Raw genomic sequence first — 16,426 nt, 5'->3', positions numbered from 1 at the left:
GCAGGCCAGGGCTCCCAAACCGTTAACGCCCTGAAATTCAGTTGGCCCTGCACCTGAGCTGAGCAGACCTCTCCCAGCCATAGAATGCCCAAGCAGAGAAACTTGCGCTGTGGCCAGGCAAGCTGGAGAATATGGCAGGATGCCACAGCATCTGCACACCTGCTGGCTGTGGCAAAAGGCCCTCACTGGTCCCAAAGATGAGGAAATAGGCACAGATAAGGCCTCACAGCAGCCCTTTGGGGTTCCTGAGACTGAGCAATGGCACAGCTGGGTGGCCTGCCCCAGCCTCACAAAGGTTTTAAGTCACGGAGCCTCTTTTCTCCTCTAGAGTTTTTCCCCGCAAGACCTTTGCCCCTTCTGTTACCACTCATACAGGCTCTAACTGTTTAAGGGGTGGGAAAGCTCTAGCCCTAGTCCACTGGTCTTTAGGACACCCCGTGTTATCCCATCTTCCCTGGAGGGTCAAGATGAATTCTTCCTGAGAAAGCTCTGCAGACTTACTCAGGAACCACAACTAAAGAAGAGTTTCAGGCTCTTCAACCTTAAAACCTTAGGGGGTACATTTTGTGCATTCTGGCTGTCACGTCCAAAAGTTGGCTGGTTTTCTAATTATTCATTAAAAGTAAGCCCTGACACAAGTCAGCCCCTCCAAAAAAAAAAATCTTTCTGGAGCTTTCTGAGATAGGGAGGTCTAGAGCGCCTCCTGGTGTCCAGTCAGGATATCGCTGGTCATTGCCGTCTCCAGGGGAATCTTCAGTTTCAGGTTAAAGCAGGCTGGAGGCAACGCCCGAAGCCTCTGCTGGGCCTCCTTTCACCTGTCTACAGTGAAAGGCTGAAGTTAACATGCTGTAGAATCTTTTTCCACATGTAAAAAACTGGAGACACGATTATAGAATGAATCCTCCAAAGGGAAAAAAAAGAACACTGAGCATCTCTTCACACACCTGTTAGCCTGTTGAGTTTCCTTTTCTATAAAGTGCCCGTTCATAAACTTTGCCTAGTCTTCCACTGGGCCTCCAGTCTTTTTCTAGTCGGTTTGTAGACATTTTAGAATATCTGCACGTATAATTGGACGTCCGTTGACTTACTAAAAGCAACGGTCAGATTTATGGGTTAATGACAGAGGATGGAAAGTCCAGGCCTGTTTACCTGTCCCTCCTGTTAGACAGGAAAGCCACTAAAGAACTATACTGTGCAGTTATTCACCAGATAGCTTCCAAGGTTAAAAGCTGTGCCGGACACCAAGCCCTCCTCTGGGGACAGCGGCATGGCAGCATGGACACCTTCACCAACCTCAGAGCTCTGGCTGGGCCGCGGGTATGGCACACAGGCCCACGACGGTAAGAGAACGGCACAAGCTCTGAACACAGAAGTGGGTGCTCCCTGCAGGAGGACCCACAGCTGCATCAAGGACGCCTTCCCGGGGGCAGTCAGGAGAAGGGCACACGTTGGGGGGAATCGCCTCTGAGATGTTCAGGAGGAAAGACAGCCTGGAGCCTCCTGAGGGTCTGAAAGTAGCAGACCCCTAACTCAGAAGGCTCTTCCACGTCAGTTCCTCCTGCCCTGAATTAAATGAATTCAACGGATTTGCACTCCTGTAGGAGAGTGGCGCTTCGGAGATGATGTCCTCTGAGCAGTTGGGACAAGTCAGTAGCGCCCGGGTCCGGGTTTGGGACTGTGTATGGCCCAGCCTCTCTGTTTCACGATTCCCAAGGAGACCCTCCATACTGTGGGTTTAGTTTCCTGGCTGCCAATACAAATCCCACGTGTAGGGTAGGCTTAAGAGGAATTTATTGGCTCACAGTTTCAGAGACTAGAAGGCTTGCTTCCTCCCAGGATTCAAATCTTTGGGATTCCTTGGCTTTTCCATCACATGCCAACACACATGGCCGTGTCTTCTCCTTTTTCTTCTGGTTCCATTGACTTACAGCTTCCAGCTGCCCCCACCTCCCGCCCGTGACCTCTCCCTCAGCAGCCTTTTCAATGAAGTATTCTGCAATAGGATTGAGACCCATATGCTGATTCATTTGGGCCACACATTAACCAAAGTGACCTCATCAAAAGGTCCTAGATGCAATGAGTTCACGCCCACAGGAATGGATGAAGATGAAGAACATGTTTCTCTGGGGTACATCACTCCAAACCACCCCAGAGGGTGTCGATTCATCCCACATTACAGAGCCCTGCAGAGAGATGGGGCCCCAAACAGCGATGCTTCAAGAAGAGTGATCAAGGGTCAGAAGGCTCATCCCCTTGGCTGCTGCTGAGTTTGCCCGGGAGGAGCCTTTTGTGGACAGCCAGAGGGTGAGGTGAGCCAAGGGCACCCGCAGGTAGGGGCAGCCAGAAGTGGAGCTCACCACACGCCCCTGTCCCCAGGAGCAGCTCAGGTTTTACCCACACACACTTGCACTGCAGAACTCCACGCCTTTTCAAATTCCCAGCGGGAGGTCACTCCTGCAAGAGATCAAAGAGTAACACAAACTTTAAGAAGATGCCTCGGGGGAGAAGGAGGAGGGGACTGTGTCACAAACCCAATACTCATGTAGTTTTAAATGACCCATTCAACATTTCTGCCACTCACCTCAAGTCCCTTCTCAGCTGTAATGCCACTGGGTGTTCCTCTTTCACAGACCCTCACCTCCCCACTCCCCCTGCCCTCTGTGATTCTCCTTAAATTTCAAATAGCAGTTGCTTCCCCCGTCCCAAACTGTCAGGCACAGTAGCTTTATTCCCCTGGAAATTTGGGTCCCTGTCAATAGCCCTGGAGGCTGAGCTTCCACAGGCTACCAAGGAATCCTTTCAACAAAGGGGTCTCTCCCCATTAGCGATGCTAGTAAAGTTTCCTGGGTGTATAAAATGTTTTTCAAGTAGTTGCTTAAGGAAGGGCATTGGGGGGGAACCAAAGAGACACCAGAGGGACAGCCCGCACCTCCTTGGTCCTCTCAGGTGTGACCCTCGTCATGAGAGGTTGGACTCAGGATCCTGCAGGGTCTCCCAGGGCACGAGGGGTCACCAGTGCCCTCTGGCCACCCCCAGGACCGAGCCCCCTGCCAGCCCCGCCTGTCTTCTGTGACCACGGCCCCAAAACCAAATTGGTGTTTGCTGTGCTCCCCTGTGCCTCAGGTATCCGGATGCTGGACCAGCCGTTCATGACGGACATCATCGAGGCCTCGTCCATCAGTCACATGCCGCAGCTCATCGACATCTACAGCGCCAGCTGGGGCCCCACAGACAACGGGAAGACGGTGGACGGGCCCCGGGAGCTCACTCTTCAGGCCATGGCCGATGGTGTGAACAAGGTAACGCCGTCCCTGCTGCCATGGGTCCTGGTTCCCTCACAGGGTGGGACACAGTGGAGGAGGTGGTAAAGACAACGCGCTGGACGGGGGCACCGGTAGGGCTGTGCATGTGATAGATAGGGTCAGAGAAACAGCAAGGTGGGAGTGAGATGTGCAAGAGGGTTAGATTGCAGGGGAGGCCTGCGAGGGGCTGGAGGGAGCAGCAGGAGGCAGGGAATGCCGCAGAGCAGAGGTGGGTCTGAACCATGCAAGAGGACCAGGAAGGTAGGGTATAAGACTGCCCAGCTGCTCTAAGAAGGTTTGGGGGGCTCCTCGAGCCCCAGTGTCCCATCAGAGGCATCCCTGCAGGAATGGCCAACACAGGGACACCCCCATGCTCGGTCATCAGTGGGGAGCTGCCACGAGGAAGGTGTTTCCAGTGCCAATGGGGCAAGGGGTTCAGTGGGCCACCAGTCGGGACTGTGCATCACCCAGGCTCCCAGGAAGGGAGAGCTGAGTGGAGTGTTTTCATGGATGCTGCACCCTGAGACTAGCCCAGGAATGGAGAGAGCCAAGGGGACCAAAGCAGAGGCAGGGAGAGCAGCCGGTGTGTGGCTGTTGCAGTGAGGGGAAGGACGTCCTCTTCTGAGATCTCAAGCAGACGAGACATGAGTTCAGGCCTAGGAATCAGATCAGACCCTTCCAGAGAGCTGGTGGTTAAACATTTACCAGCACGCCAAGAGTTAGAGGACTCTGCCTTCTCTGGCTTCTCTGAAATGACAGCACTTAGATACCCATCTCTACTCTCCCTGCCAGTCAAGACCAGCCTGGCCTTAAAGAGTTTGAAAATTCCCTTTGTGAAGGGGAAAAAAAACTGAAGGAAAAATCACCTGAAACCCTAAGACTTTGTTTTCCAAAAATTACAAATTTCTCAACAATTATTTCAAATTTCCCAAAGACTACACAGGGCAATTTTTCCAAGTTGCCTCTCATCTTAGGAGATCTAGCACTTGGGCACTTACCAAAAGGATCCTGGAAATGGGATGAAATGGGAAATCGAGTCCCTGAAGGTCAGCAGTGTCCGTGATGGGGCCCCTTTAGGAAATGATGGAGAAAAGCTTGTTGACCAGGCTACACTGACTTGCTGTTGAAATCCAGCCCCTCTGTAAGAGCAGCGAGCACCCCCACATCTGAGTGACACACAGCAGTTGACGGAGGCTCGTCTGCCAATAAGAACAGGTTGGAGCAGACAGTGAAGCCACCCCATGCCAAAGCTGGGCCCTTCAGGAATATTTAGGACGGAGCTTTTGACATACAAACAGCTTGTTTTCTTATCACATTATTCACTGTGTGTCTGGAGAGAAATGATGGCATACCCAAGACCGGAGCTACGTGAGAGCAGACAGCTAGGAGAATACCTAGGCAGGTGCCCCTTTACCCAGCAGACTTGAATTTTCACTGAAAGACATTTTTGACACCCCGGTGCCAAAAGAGAGTCAGGAGAGATGGTGACTTGTGCCCTCCATCAGAATTTGCTGTGCAGATGGTGCATGGTACAGCTCGGCTCCGGGCGGCTGCCTCTTTCCACCCACTCCTGCAGGGCTCCAGCACATCTCAAGGCTGAAGCCTCCCCTGCTGCAATAACAATGACAAACAGACCCTTTCAAGAAGTGCAATTGTTGTACAAAACATGCCAAGCACACCAAAACCTCAAAAGAAAAATTGTTGTGACTTATCCTCAGATGACGGCATGTAAACATTTTAGAAAGTGAAGCAAGGATGCTGAAAACTCCAGGACTTCTCATCTGACTTTTCCCCAGGCTGTGGGGATGACTCTTTGTTTCAAAGCAACATTTTAGGACACTGTTGTAGGACTTTGTGACAGGGAATTGTGCATAGGCAAAGAGTCCCTCCTAGTTATTGCAGTCGTTCTAGCTGACTCTAAAGGAAGATCCGTATCTGAAAGGTGATTTCCACCTAAACAAAGGAGTCAATTAATGACTTATTATGCAAAAGCTGTTCTTCTGTCTGTCTTTGAATATTAACATCCTGCAGATATCTTTTGTTTGATTAACATAGTGATGATCCAAAGAAGGAAGAAGAGGTGGAAGAGGAGGATCAAGATTTTTACTGGGTTATGCACTGTTAGCCACAGACCTCACCACTCCCAATTGTCTCATACCTGCTTCACACATAAGCATCTCCTGCCCAGCTCTTTAGGGATCTGAGTTGGCATACCCTAAAGTTTGCTCAATGAACACTTGAGGGAGGCAGCAAGAACCAGGCAAGAAGGGAGGGAAAAAAGAAACCCTTTTCTTCTTTCTTTTTTACGTTAGAGGTCTACTTTTTTGCTTGTTGGTTTACAGTTAAAGCACTTTTCACATTGTACAGGAAAAGTGGGTGATGATCAGAGATCTCTGAATTATGAGCTAGTCCAATAATTGGTCTCTTGATTTAGTTGGGGCTCTCCAGAAGCAGACCCCAAGGTGAGGACATAGTTCAAACAGTTTATTTGGGAGGTAAGGGGAGCACCAATATTGAATGGAGAGGTAGGATAGGGCAGAGAAGGGGCTGATAGGACTTGCCATCAGGCCAGCTACCACTGTGAGTGACTGTAGCTTAATCCCACTTGGAAACTCGGCAGAATAGTGCAGAATAGTGCTAAAGTCATCCCACTCCAGGGACAAGGGAGCTGGGGTAAAGGTCATTGGTTGAGGATTATTCCCAAAGGGCAGAAGTGCCCCAGCACTTCTGGAATCACAGCAGATGTGCAGAGCAGCCTTCTGCTTCCTGGGAGAAAATGGTATACAGCCTGGCATTTGGAAATCACCGGTACACAGTGAGGTTCTAAGGCCTTAAGGAAATGGGCAGACCCCAGGGCCCTTTGCTCCAACCTCCCAGAGCACAGCTTAAGCAAAAACTAGTCTGAGACTGAGAATCCTCATCTCTGGATAATAAAGTGTTAGTAGCACAAAAAAGAATGAAGCCTTCACAAAGAGACCGAGGGACCCACAGCGATGAGCCATTACAGGACGTGGCGTCTTATATTGCTCTGACAACCAGAAGGGGAATTAAGACAACACCAGAGGACTTTAAAAGTGACAGGTGATTCATGAACTTCTTTCCACTTCTTGAGGAAATGCAGCCACCCAGGGCAGCACTGCCAAGTAGCCAAATGGCCCTGATGACTGCACCTCTGACCTCTTATTAATCATTCTTCAGAAACACTGCTGGAGGGATCGTCTTACAGCTATTTAAAGATAAGGCTGCAGAAAGTTCTCTCTGGCACAGGTAATACAGCACGTGGACTGTTTATCCCCTGGAGGGGCTGCGCAGGGCACAAGCACAGATCCCCTACACCTCTGGGCTGGAATGTACTGGAAAGGAGTCACTTGCAGAAGAGAAGTTCTGAAGTCACCATCCAGGAAAGTGGGGGTGGGGGGACTGGCTAGAGAGACAGCCATGAATCAGACATGGGGGAGGGCAGGCCTGGTGCCACCAGCTCAAAAGAAAATATCATTTAGTCACTGAAATTGTGGCAGGGAAGGACTTTTAAGCATAAAAGCAAAGGGAAAATATTTACCAAAAAAGAGTAAACATTGCTAAGAAAGCCTTTAAAAATGTCTTCAAGGCAGCGCATTGTAATTGTTAAAGCCTGGCCATGAATACACTGGGGCTTCACTATACTATTTGTTCTACTTTTATAGTGTTTAACATTTTTTTTCAAAATAAAAATGTCTTGAGTCACACTAAAAAATAAAAAGCACTATAATAGGTTATTAAGTTGAGTGACACTACACGTGTAGAGAAAGATGAAAACAGCAGTTCTGATATCATGCAAGTAGCTACCTGTGGCTTGGGATAAAAATTCCAGGAACTGCATCACACAGGGGTATGGAAGATTACATGCCTGATATAACCTAGATGGAAGTGAAGGTGCTGAACTCGCTCAGTCAGGAGAAGCTATGTTATGCTGGGGTAACAAACAGCCCCAAAAGCTTGGAGGCGTCAAACCACAAAGATTTATTTCTGGGTTAGCTGCACATTCACCATGGCCAGTAGGGGGCACTGCAAGTTGCAGCCTCTCGAGAACCAGGGCTGACATCTTAGTCACAGTTTAGAGGGAAAGAGAGAGCTTTGCAGCATCACACACTGGCCTAAAATGACACTAGCGCCCCAGCCTAAAAATGACACTAGTGTCCATTACTCCATCCAGCTCACAACTCACTTCCTAAAGTGATTCACAAGGCCCCACCGGACCACAAGTGGCCCTTACCATGGGCCCAGACAGTGGACAGCTGAAAATATTTAGTGAAAAGCTTGGAGGCTCACCTAAAAACTATCAGGTGACTCAAAAAGTAACCAGTGATCTAGTGAATGGCAAAGATCTTTGTGAATAGTTTGAATAAAAATATTTCATGCAGAAAGACAGTATTTCTAATCAGTACATTTTTATAAGCTACTTAAAATATGTATTTGTAAAAATTAATAGATTAAAAGACAGTAGTAGAAAAGCTTCTGCAAGTCAAAAGAACAACACACAAAAGAAAAAGAAAACTGGGTAAGCAACATAGATAATGGAAATCAAGTTAAGTTCCTTAATATAGGAAGAGTTCTGACAAATCAATAAAAGAAGAATATCATGAAAGAAAACATAGGCAAAGGATATTATCCTTGGGGGCTTGGTGCTTTGCAAAGTAAGAATACAAATGAGCAGTAAAACTACAAAAAGATAAACTCAGCTGCTAGTGGAAAAATATGTAGCTCAAAACAACGAGGTACGATTTTTGTCCATTAGATAGACAAAGCTATTGTTTTTAAATGTTCATTCTATGTAACAAAACAAAGTATCAGTGGCTAAGAGAGTTCAAATGGAGTCAAGAGGCTATTCTGGAAGCTTCTCTTATGCAAGCTTCAGGTAGATATTATGAATTGCCAGGCTTTGCTAAACCCCAACCAGCATCATTCCTGTGAACCCTAAAGAACACCCAAGGGCTCTATCTGAGATTTACAAAAGTTGCACATGCACTAAGTTTACTTTCCAGAAACCTGCAACATCCAGATGGTTCCTAGGCTGATAGAAGTCCTGAAACCCAGAGGGCCAGCCTCTTCAAGAACATCAACCAGTTCCATCCCCCATCTTATGTTGTTGACACCTATTTCCAACATGAAGACGTTAGAATGGGCATAGCCCAAATACCCCTAAAGATTGGGAGAAGGATCAAAGAAGAAGGAGGATTTATAACAGAGAAGATAGGATTTAACAAATGAGTATGCCTGCTGAATCATTGCATTGATATTTCTTTTAGTCTCCAGTGTCTTGGTTCAGCTAGAAGGAAAAACCTGAAATTGTAGAACTGTAACCCATACCAAACTTTAAAATCTGTTCTATATTTCTAAATATGTAACAATATTCTACTGTTAAAATACACTTTGAGATGTATTGCTTTCTGTATATATGCGATATTTCACAATTAAAAAAAGTTTTAAAATAATTAATTAATTAAAACGATCATTCTAAATCTTGACCCAAGTAGTCTTGAAACTGCCCAAAGCAGGCTCATTGCCAGATATGCACAGAAGTCAAGGCCCTGACACCAGGATTTCGAGTAAAGAGTTTATTGTGAGCAGCTCAGCAAGAAAAAAAGAGGTGAACCTCAGCTCCATCTCCTGATCAGAAAAGTTCTGGAGATTTTATTCCATATGGAGGAGGCTTTAGGGAGTGGCTAAAGATGGGTCAGAAGAGGTGGGTTAGGAGACGGGCTAGTGGAGCATTGGCGCTTCCAAATCATGCCACTTCGTACGTCAAATGTTCAAAAACAGTGGCTTAGCATGATCAGTGAGTGTGATCTTTACTATTATAATTTAGGTTTTCCCTGACTGCACATGCCCTAGAGGCTTAAACTGGCTTTAGCAAGTGCTGCTAAGAGAGAGGAAACAGTATCTTTTGTTGTGGTGATGCAAGCTCCCTCTGAATAAATATGAGGAGGTGGGAGCTCAAGCAAAGGAAACGGGAACTTCTGCAAACCAGTAAGGGCGGGGCTACTTCAGTGGAAAAGTAGGTCAGTAGGTGGCAGTTACAGGCTGAATGTGTAGTTCTCTGTGTACTAACTATCAGGGTGACCCATTTTGCCTCCTGTCTTCATTTCTGGGAACAGTTGCTAGTTTGGGAGGAATGTCTTTTTAACATTTTTTTATTGTGAAATATAACATTTATACAAAAAAGCAATAAACTTCAAATTACATTGTAACAAGTAGTTATAGAACAGATATATAAGTTTGGTATGGGTTACAGTTCCACAATTTCAGGTTTTTCCTTCTAGCTGCTCCAAGACACTGGAGACTAAAAGAAATATCAATATAATGATTCAGCAGTCATACTCATTCGTTAAATCCTATCTTCTTTATTGTAATTCCACCTACTCCTTTTACCCTTCTCCCAATCTTTAGGGCTATTTGTATTATAGTAATTCTAACTTTTTTCATGTTGAAAAGGGGTGTTAGCAATATGGGATGGGGGATGGAACTGGGGTTCTTGGAGAGACTGGCACCTCGGGGTTTCAGGACTTATTTGGCCTAAGGACAATGTGGAGGTTGTAGGTTTCTGAAAAGTAAATTTAGCACATACAACTTTTGTAGAATCTCAGATAGAACCTTGGGTGTTCTTTAGAAATTTTGTTGGTTGGGGTTTGGCATACCAGGGCAAATAACAATACCTAGCTGAAGTTTACATAAGAGTAGCCTCCAGAATTAGCCTCTCAACTCCATTTGAACTCTCATAGCCACTGATAGCTTATCTGTTAAATTTCTTTTCCCCCTTCTGGTCAGGAAGACGTTGTCAATCCAGTTTGGGTGGAATTTAGTGTAGATTTACCAAGATACTGAGGACTGTTCCCAGCTAGTAGGGGAATAAATAGTTGTTGACTTAGCGACTTAGTCCATCATAGGCTAATCGACTCCAAGTCCTGTTAGAAGCAACTGAAAATGTCATTTCTCCTTGCCAAGTGTCAGGGAGACCCCGGAAGTCAGTCTGCCTCTCTTCCTTCTGGTGTCTCTGCCCTTGACCCAGCGAGTCGGGCCCATCCTTACCCCCGCCCCACCCCCGAGGGCTCCCAGGAGCAGACTTCTCTGCCAGTATTCCATTTGTCTTCTTGCTATCCAGGTAACCGTGGGAGCGTGGAGGGCTCCGCACTGCCTCTCCCTCCGCGCGGCACCGCTGCTCTGCCCTCCACCCGCACACTCCTCAGGTAGAAATCAAGTCCGCCCAGCTCCTCCTGCTGCAGGGGTGAGGAAGCAAGAAGCAAGAAGCAAAACCTGTCCGGCTAGTTAACCTGTCTGGATAGCTCATTTAAACAACCCAAACTCCTGGCGTCCAGAACAGGAATGAAGCCCTGTAATTCTGTTGAGCTTAATGTAATATCCAGATACCACTCAGACTATGGTGGACTGATAATTAAAAAGTATTGGTAGAGTGGCTGAAAGATTTCAAACAGTTGAGAAGTTATCCTGGAGGTTATTCTTATGCATTATATAGGTATCCCTTTTTAGTTTATGGTGTATTGGAGTGGCTGGAAGGAAGTGTCTGAAATTTTAGAGCTGTGTTCCAGTAGCCTGATTCTTGATGACAATTGTATAATGATATCGCTTTCACAAGGTGCTATGTGACTGTGAAAACCTTGTGTCTGATGCTCCTTTTATCCAGGGTATGGACAGATGAGTAAAAAATATACAGATAAAGAATAAATAAATAATAAGGGGGGTAAGGGATAAAATAAATAGGATAGATGGAAACACTCATGGTCAACGAGAGGGAGGGGAAAGGGACATGGGATTGAATTTTTTCCTGCTTTCTTTTTATTTCTTTCTCTGAAGTGATGCAAATGTTCTAAAAATGATCATGGTGATGAATACACAACTATGCGATGATATTCTGAGCCACTGATTGTACACCATGTATGAACTATATGTGTGTGAAGATTTGTCAATAAAAATATTAAAAAAAAAAAAAGAAGTATTGGTAGAATCCCTTGAGGGTCCAAAGGGGGGGGGGGGGAAATGGAGCTATTAAACTTTTCCATCTGGGAAACCCAGGGTACCCTCTCAACCTTTGGGGACACCCAAGAAAATAGGCCAAGCCCTTGACTTGAGGCTTACCCTTATATACTTATTTCTGTAGCGGAGAAGTTAAGACTATCTATAACAAGGCCTAAGAGTTTATTCCAGGAAACCTCTTTTGTTGCTCAGATGTCACTTCTCTTTCTCTTTCTCTCTCAGCCCAACTCTGCAAGTTACCCTCCCCCCTACATGGGACATGACATTCAGGGATGAATCTGGCCCTGGCACTGTGGGCTCAACAACACCTTCCTGACCAAAAGAGGGAAAAGAAGTGTAATAAAATAAGATATCAGTGGCCAAGAGAGAAAAAACGGAGTCAAGAGGCTATTCTAGAGGCTACTCTTATGCAAGCTTCAGTTAGATAGTGCTAATTGCCATGGTTTGCTAAACCCCAACCAACATCACTCCTGTTAACTCTTAAGAACACCTAGGGCTTGAACTGAGAATCCATAAAAGTTTCATGCACTGTTTGCTTTCCTGGAACTTAAAATTTCCAGAACGTTCCTAAGGCAGATAAATTCTGAAAATCAGAGTGGTCAGCCTCTCCAACAACATCAACTAATTACATCCTTCTATCATTTAGTGTTGACACCCCTTCTCAAGATGAAAAAGTCAGAACAAGCATTGCTGAAAGAGCCCTGTAGATTGAGAGAAGGATCAAAGGAGAAGGAGGAGGTATAACAGAGAGAAGAGAAAATAGGATTTAACAAATGGGCATGGTTGTTAAATCACTGTATTGATATTTCTTCTAGCCTCCAGTGTTTTGGAGCAGCTAGAAGGAAATATCTGAAATAGTGGAATGGTAACCCATACCAAACTACAAAATCTGTTCTGTAACTACTTATTGAAGTGTAGTTTGAAAATTATTGTTTTTTCTTTGTTTTCTTTAAATATATGTTATATTTCACAATAAAAAACATTTTTTAAAAAGGAAGCTAATGGCCCAATCCAGGGTTGTCGGGGTAGAAAGGAGAAGACTCAGAGAAGATGGGAATGGGCAAAGAAAAGAACAGAAGTGCAATGCCAGCTGGCGGCAGTTAGGGTAATGCTTGCCGTTTGTAACTGATCAGATGTGGGAATAATCATTGGCATTTCATTATATGATTAAATGTATATTTGCTGTATACCTTATCTGATCATAGTAAGTGTTCATCCTATATTTAGTGTTCCTTGCACAGGTTATATAATATTATGTGTAAAAGGATTCTAGTATGATCCAATAGGGCAAAATATATATCTTTTAGTGTGTATACTGAATGCATACACATGTACATATATATACAGGTTTTTATATTTGGGGTGAAAAGTGTATTTTATATTTACAATATCTACTATATGTAAGTTTATATATAACTACATATAAAATTAAAAGTATAGGTGGATGGGGCAGGCCACAGTGGCTCAGCAGGCAGAGTTCTCACCTGCCATGCCAAGACCCAGGTTTGATTCCCAGTGCCTGCCCATGTAAAAAAAAAGTTTAGGTGGATGGATAGAGAGATTAGATAGGTAGAGCTAGATATAGATGAAAGATAGAATGATATGGCAAATGTGGCAAAATGTTAAAATTGGTGGCTCTGGCTATCTGGGGGAGAAGGGTATGTTGGAATTCTCTGAATAAGGTTTGTGTTATCTTTGCAACTGTCCAAAAGCTTGAAATTATTTCAAAATAAAAAGTTTTAAAGGCAAAAATTAATAAATAAAAAGTACATATTTATTATAATACCCTATATAGCTTATAGAGCTATTTGTGTGTGTGTGTGTTTATAACTTAAAACATTTTCACTAAAAGTTATCTGAAAGGATATGTAAGAAAGAGATCATAATGGTTACATCTAGAGAGGTTTTTTTATATACTTTGACATTTTTTAATGTGAACATATATCACCTTTACAGCTTTCTTAAAAAGTAGTTCATCAGTAAATTTTAAGGTGATTCCTCCAGCTTTCTCACTTTTTATTCCCATCTTAAATTATAAATTCAGGTGACTTTTTATATTGTAACCTCCCTGAAAAACATTTCTCATAGGGCCCTGCCAGAAGGATAGTGCTTTTCAATCACAGATAAAATTTCCTTCAGCTGCCCCTCCAGCCCCCGCCCCTCCTGCCCCGCCCCTCCTGCCCCCACCCCTCCAGCCCCGCCCCTCCTGCCCCTGTCCCTCCAGCCCCGACCCCTCCTGCCGCCCCTCCTGCCCTTGTCCCTCCAGCCCCGACCCTTCCTGCCCGCCCTCGGCCTCAGAAGCACGAGCGTGATTGTGGTCTCTGTTGGTCTCTCAGGGCCGAGGGGGCAAAGGCAGCATCTACGTGTGGGCCTCGGGGGACGGCGGCAGCTATGACGACTGTAACTGCGACGGCTACGCCTCCAGCATGTGGACCATCTCCATCAACTCCGCCATCAACGACGGCAGGACGGCCCTGTACGACGAGAGCTGCTCCTCCACCTTGGCCTCCACCTTCAGCAACGGTAGGAAGAGGAACCCGGAGGCTGGAGTGGTGAGTGCTGCCGGTGCTCGCCCTGGCTTGATGTCTCCAGGGCCCTCCCAGGGCAGGGTCCGCAAGGACGCACCGCCTGAGTGTCCCCCAAGAGAAGAGAGGCCTCTGCCGCTCATTCCCTGTTAGCAGAGCTTATGGGACGAGTGAGTTCTTTTCCAGGACCGGGCTGTGCCTGTTATCCTTGTAGAGATCTAGGGTTTGCAAGCTGGAGGCAAGGACAGTAGCTCATTTCCCCTGCGCTAACTTTCTTGTTCACTGGGTTGGCTGACAAATGATGGACTCTGCTTTACCAGTGCATTGCTTGGACAAGTCACTTGCAAGGATTCCTAATTGTCATTCTTACCACCACTCCATCAGAACTAAGAATTTGTCCATTTATTGTAATAATTAAAAATTAGCATCATAGGAGGGCTTTTCAGGTCTCACAAACCCCTTTACTGGACGAATGTGTATTTTCTCAAGGAGGGAATTGAATTTTCATCATATTTTAAAAGTGATCTATGATTGGAAAAAAAAGTTAGGAATCACAGATTTGGGGTTTTATTGCATTTTTCAGAGCAGCTCTTCCTCCGTGGACAACTATGTATTAGGGTAAAATTTCCAAGTCCCTTTGAAATATTTATCTGCACAATGAACCTTTTGGATCTTCCCCTCTCTCTGGTTGTTTCACAGACATAACAGCCTTTCCTCAGACTTCCAAACCAGAAATTCTAATAGGTGGTTCAGGTGCCTGGAGCAAAATCAATCTTACCAACTGCTCTTTTGATCCCAAACCCCATCTGGGCTCCTGTCCTGGCGAGGGGCCAGCCTCCCATCAGCCAGGAGGAACCCTTCTCCTATGAGACACATGGGCCTTACTAGTCCAGGCCCTCCCTTGAATCTTCCTTTGGGGCCTCCTGTGCTACCAGCTCTGTGGGCAGAAAGAGAAGAGAGCAGAGCAGAAAGGAACAAGCCAGCGAGGCCTGCATCCTGTCCTGTGTGCAAGGTCTCCTCCTCCCCGAGAAGCTCCCTTTCCTCCCCCAAGGGCCTCACAGTGGCTTTGGTGTCCATTTGTCCTCAACCCTTATCTATGACCCCCTTTCTGTTGACTGGTAAAGGACCTAGGTTCCCTCTGAATGTTGTAAATATTGCCCAATGGGTGCCTTTAAACATCCCTGAAACTTCATTCTTCAAAATAGGAGGTCTACTGAAGGATTGCTTTGGTTTTTTGTGGATGCTAAGCTTTTCCTTTGCTTTCCATCTTATTCTTCCGAACAAGGCATGGTTTAAGTAAAAGAAGGAGATAATCTGCTCCATATTGTTTTGTGGCTCAAAAATAGTGTGACTTCTTCACACATTGATCAATATCTTCCCTTCTAGGCGACCACGGATTTGTATGGCAACTGCACGCTGAGACATTCTGGGACGTCCGCAGCTGCTCCCGAGGCAGCTGGTGTGTTTGCACTGGCTTTGGAGGCTAAGTATGTTTCCAGCTGCGGGCCCGGGGCAGCTCTGCAGGGTGGACCAACATGCATCTCCCCACCTACATACATCTCCAGGGAGACAAAAGGGGTGTGAGAGCTTAGGAAGAGTCAGGGCCAATGAAATCTGGTGGGTACTTCTTAATGAGCCATAGGCCCTAAATGATACACACACAAACACACACACACACACCTTCCTGTGTGTGAGGGACCCAACTCCCCACAAAGTACATCCCAAGGAAAGCAGAAGACCCCAATGTCCAGCAACACATATCAGTTACTTCCTTGGATACCAACCAGGGACACATAGATTTATCTTTCTTCATGGAAACTGACTCTGTCCTCTGGCTTCGTTCAGCAGTTTTACTCCAGTCTCAGGGTCAGAGAATTAGAAAGGAAAAAAATCACCATGCCGGGTATCTACCAAGGTATTTCATGTGCCATGAAGCACACGAGGCTCACACTCAAAATTTGTTCATTTATAAGGTGAATTCACTTTTTAACATCAAGACAAGATGGTCAAAGTCATGCAGTATTGACCAAGAAATGGGCTCTACTAAGAAATGATATTGGGTTCTCCAGAGAAACAGAACTAACAGGACATATACTTAAATATTAAGAGATTGATTATAGGAATTGGCTCATGCAACCATGGGGATTGGCAAGTCCAAATTCTATAAGGCAGGCTACCTAATTGGAAACTCCAATGAAGATGAAGCTAACTTCCCCAGAAGAAGCTGGCTGACTGAAAAAAGCAGCAGAAATTCTTCTTTTTGACTTCTGAACTCCTCAATTCTCACTTTAATATCTCCAACTGATTGGATGAGGAGACTCCTGTCATTGCTGATGGCAATTTCCTCTGTTGATTATAGATGCAATCAACTGGCTATAGATATATAGCCGTCTACTAATGCTCTCACAGTAACAGTCAAACCAGTGCTTATTTAACCAAACAACTGGACACCATAGCCTGGCCAAGTTGACATATGAAATTAACCATCACAAAAAGTTTCCAAGCTACAGGTAAGAGGAAGAAACCATCCCCACATTCCCACCATGAGACCACAGGTTTCTGGATACACTC

The 16,426-nt window shown here is 45.6% G+C and overlaps 1 protein-coding gene across 1 annotated transcript in view; it reads left to right on the top strand.

Annotated features, from left to right (window-relative positions):
- The window catches only part of PCSK2 (proprotein convertase subtilisin/kexin type 2), a 250,255-nt gene that overhangs the window by 220,249 nt on the left and 13,580 nt on the right, over window positions 1–16,426 (top strand). The window contains exons 8-10 of the mRNA XM_077160942.1: window positions 3,124–3,299; window positions 13,667–13,882; window positions 15,242–15,342. Coding sequence (XP_077017057.1) covers window positions 3,124–3,299; window positions 13,667–13,882; window positions 15,242–15,342 — 493 coding nt within the window. The remainder of the gene's footprint in view (window positions 1–3,123; window positions 3,300–13,666; window positions 13,883–15,241; window positions 15,343–16,426) is intronic.

This window comes from Tamandua tetradactyla, chromosome 1 (genome assembly GCF_023851605.1).
Source record: "Tamandua tetradactyla isolate mTamTet1 chromosome 1, mTamTet1.pri, whole genome shotgun sequence".
In the NCBI taxonomy this organism is placed as follows: Eukaryota; Metazoa; Chordata; class Mammalia; order Pilosa; family Myrmecophagidae; genus Tamandua; species Tamandua tetradactyla.
The sequence above is the reverse complement of the archived record's forward strand: the minus strand, read 5'-3'. Positions and strand labels throughout refer to the sequence as shown.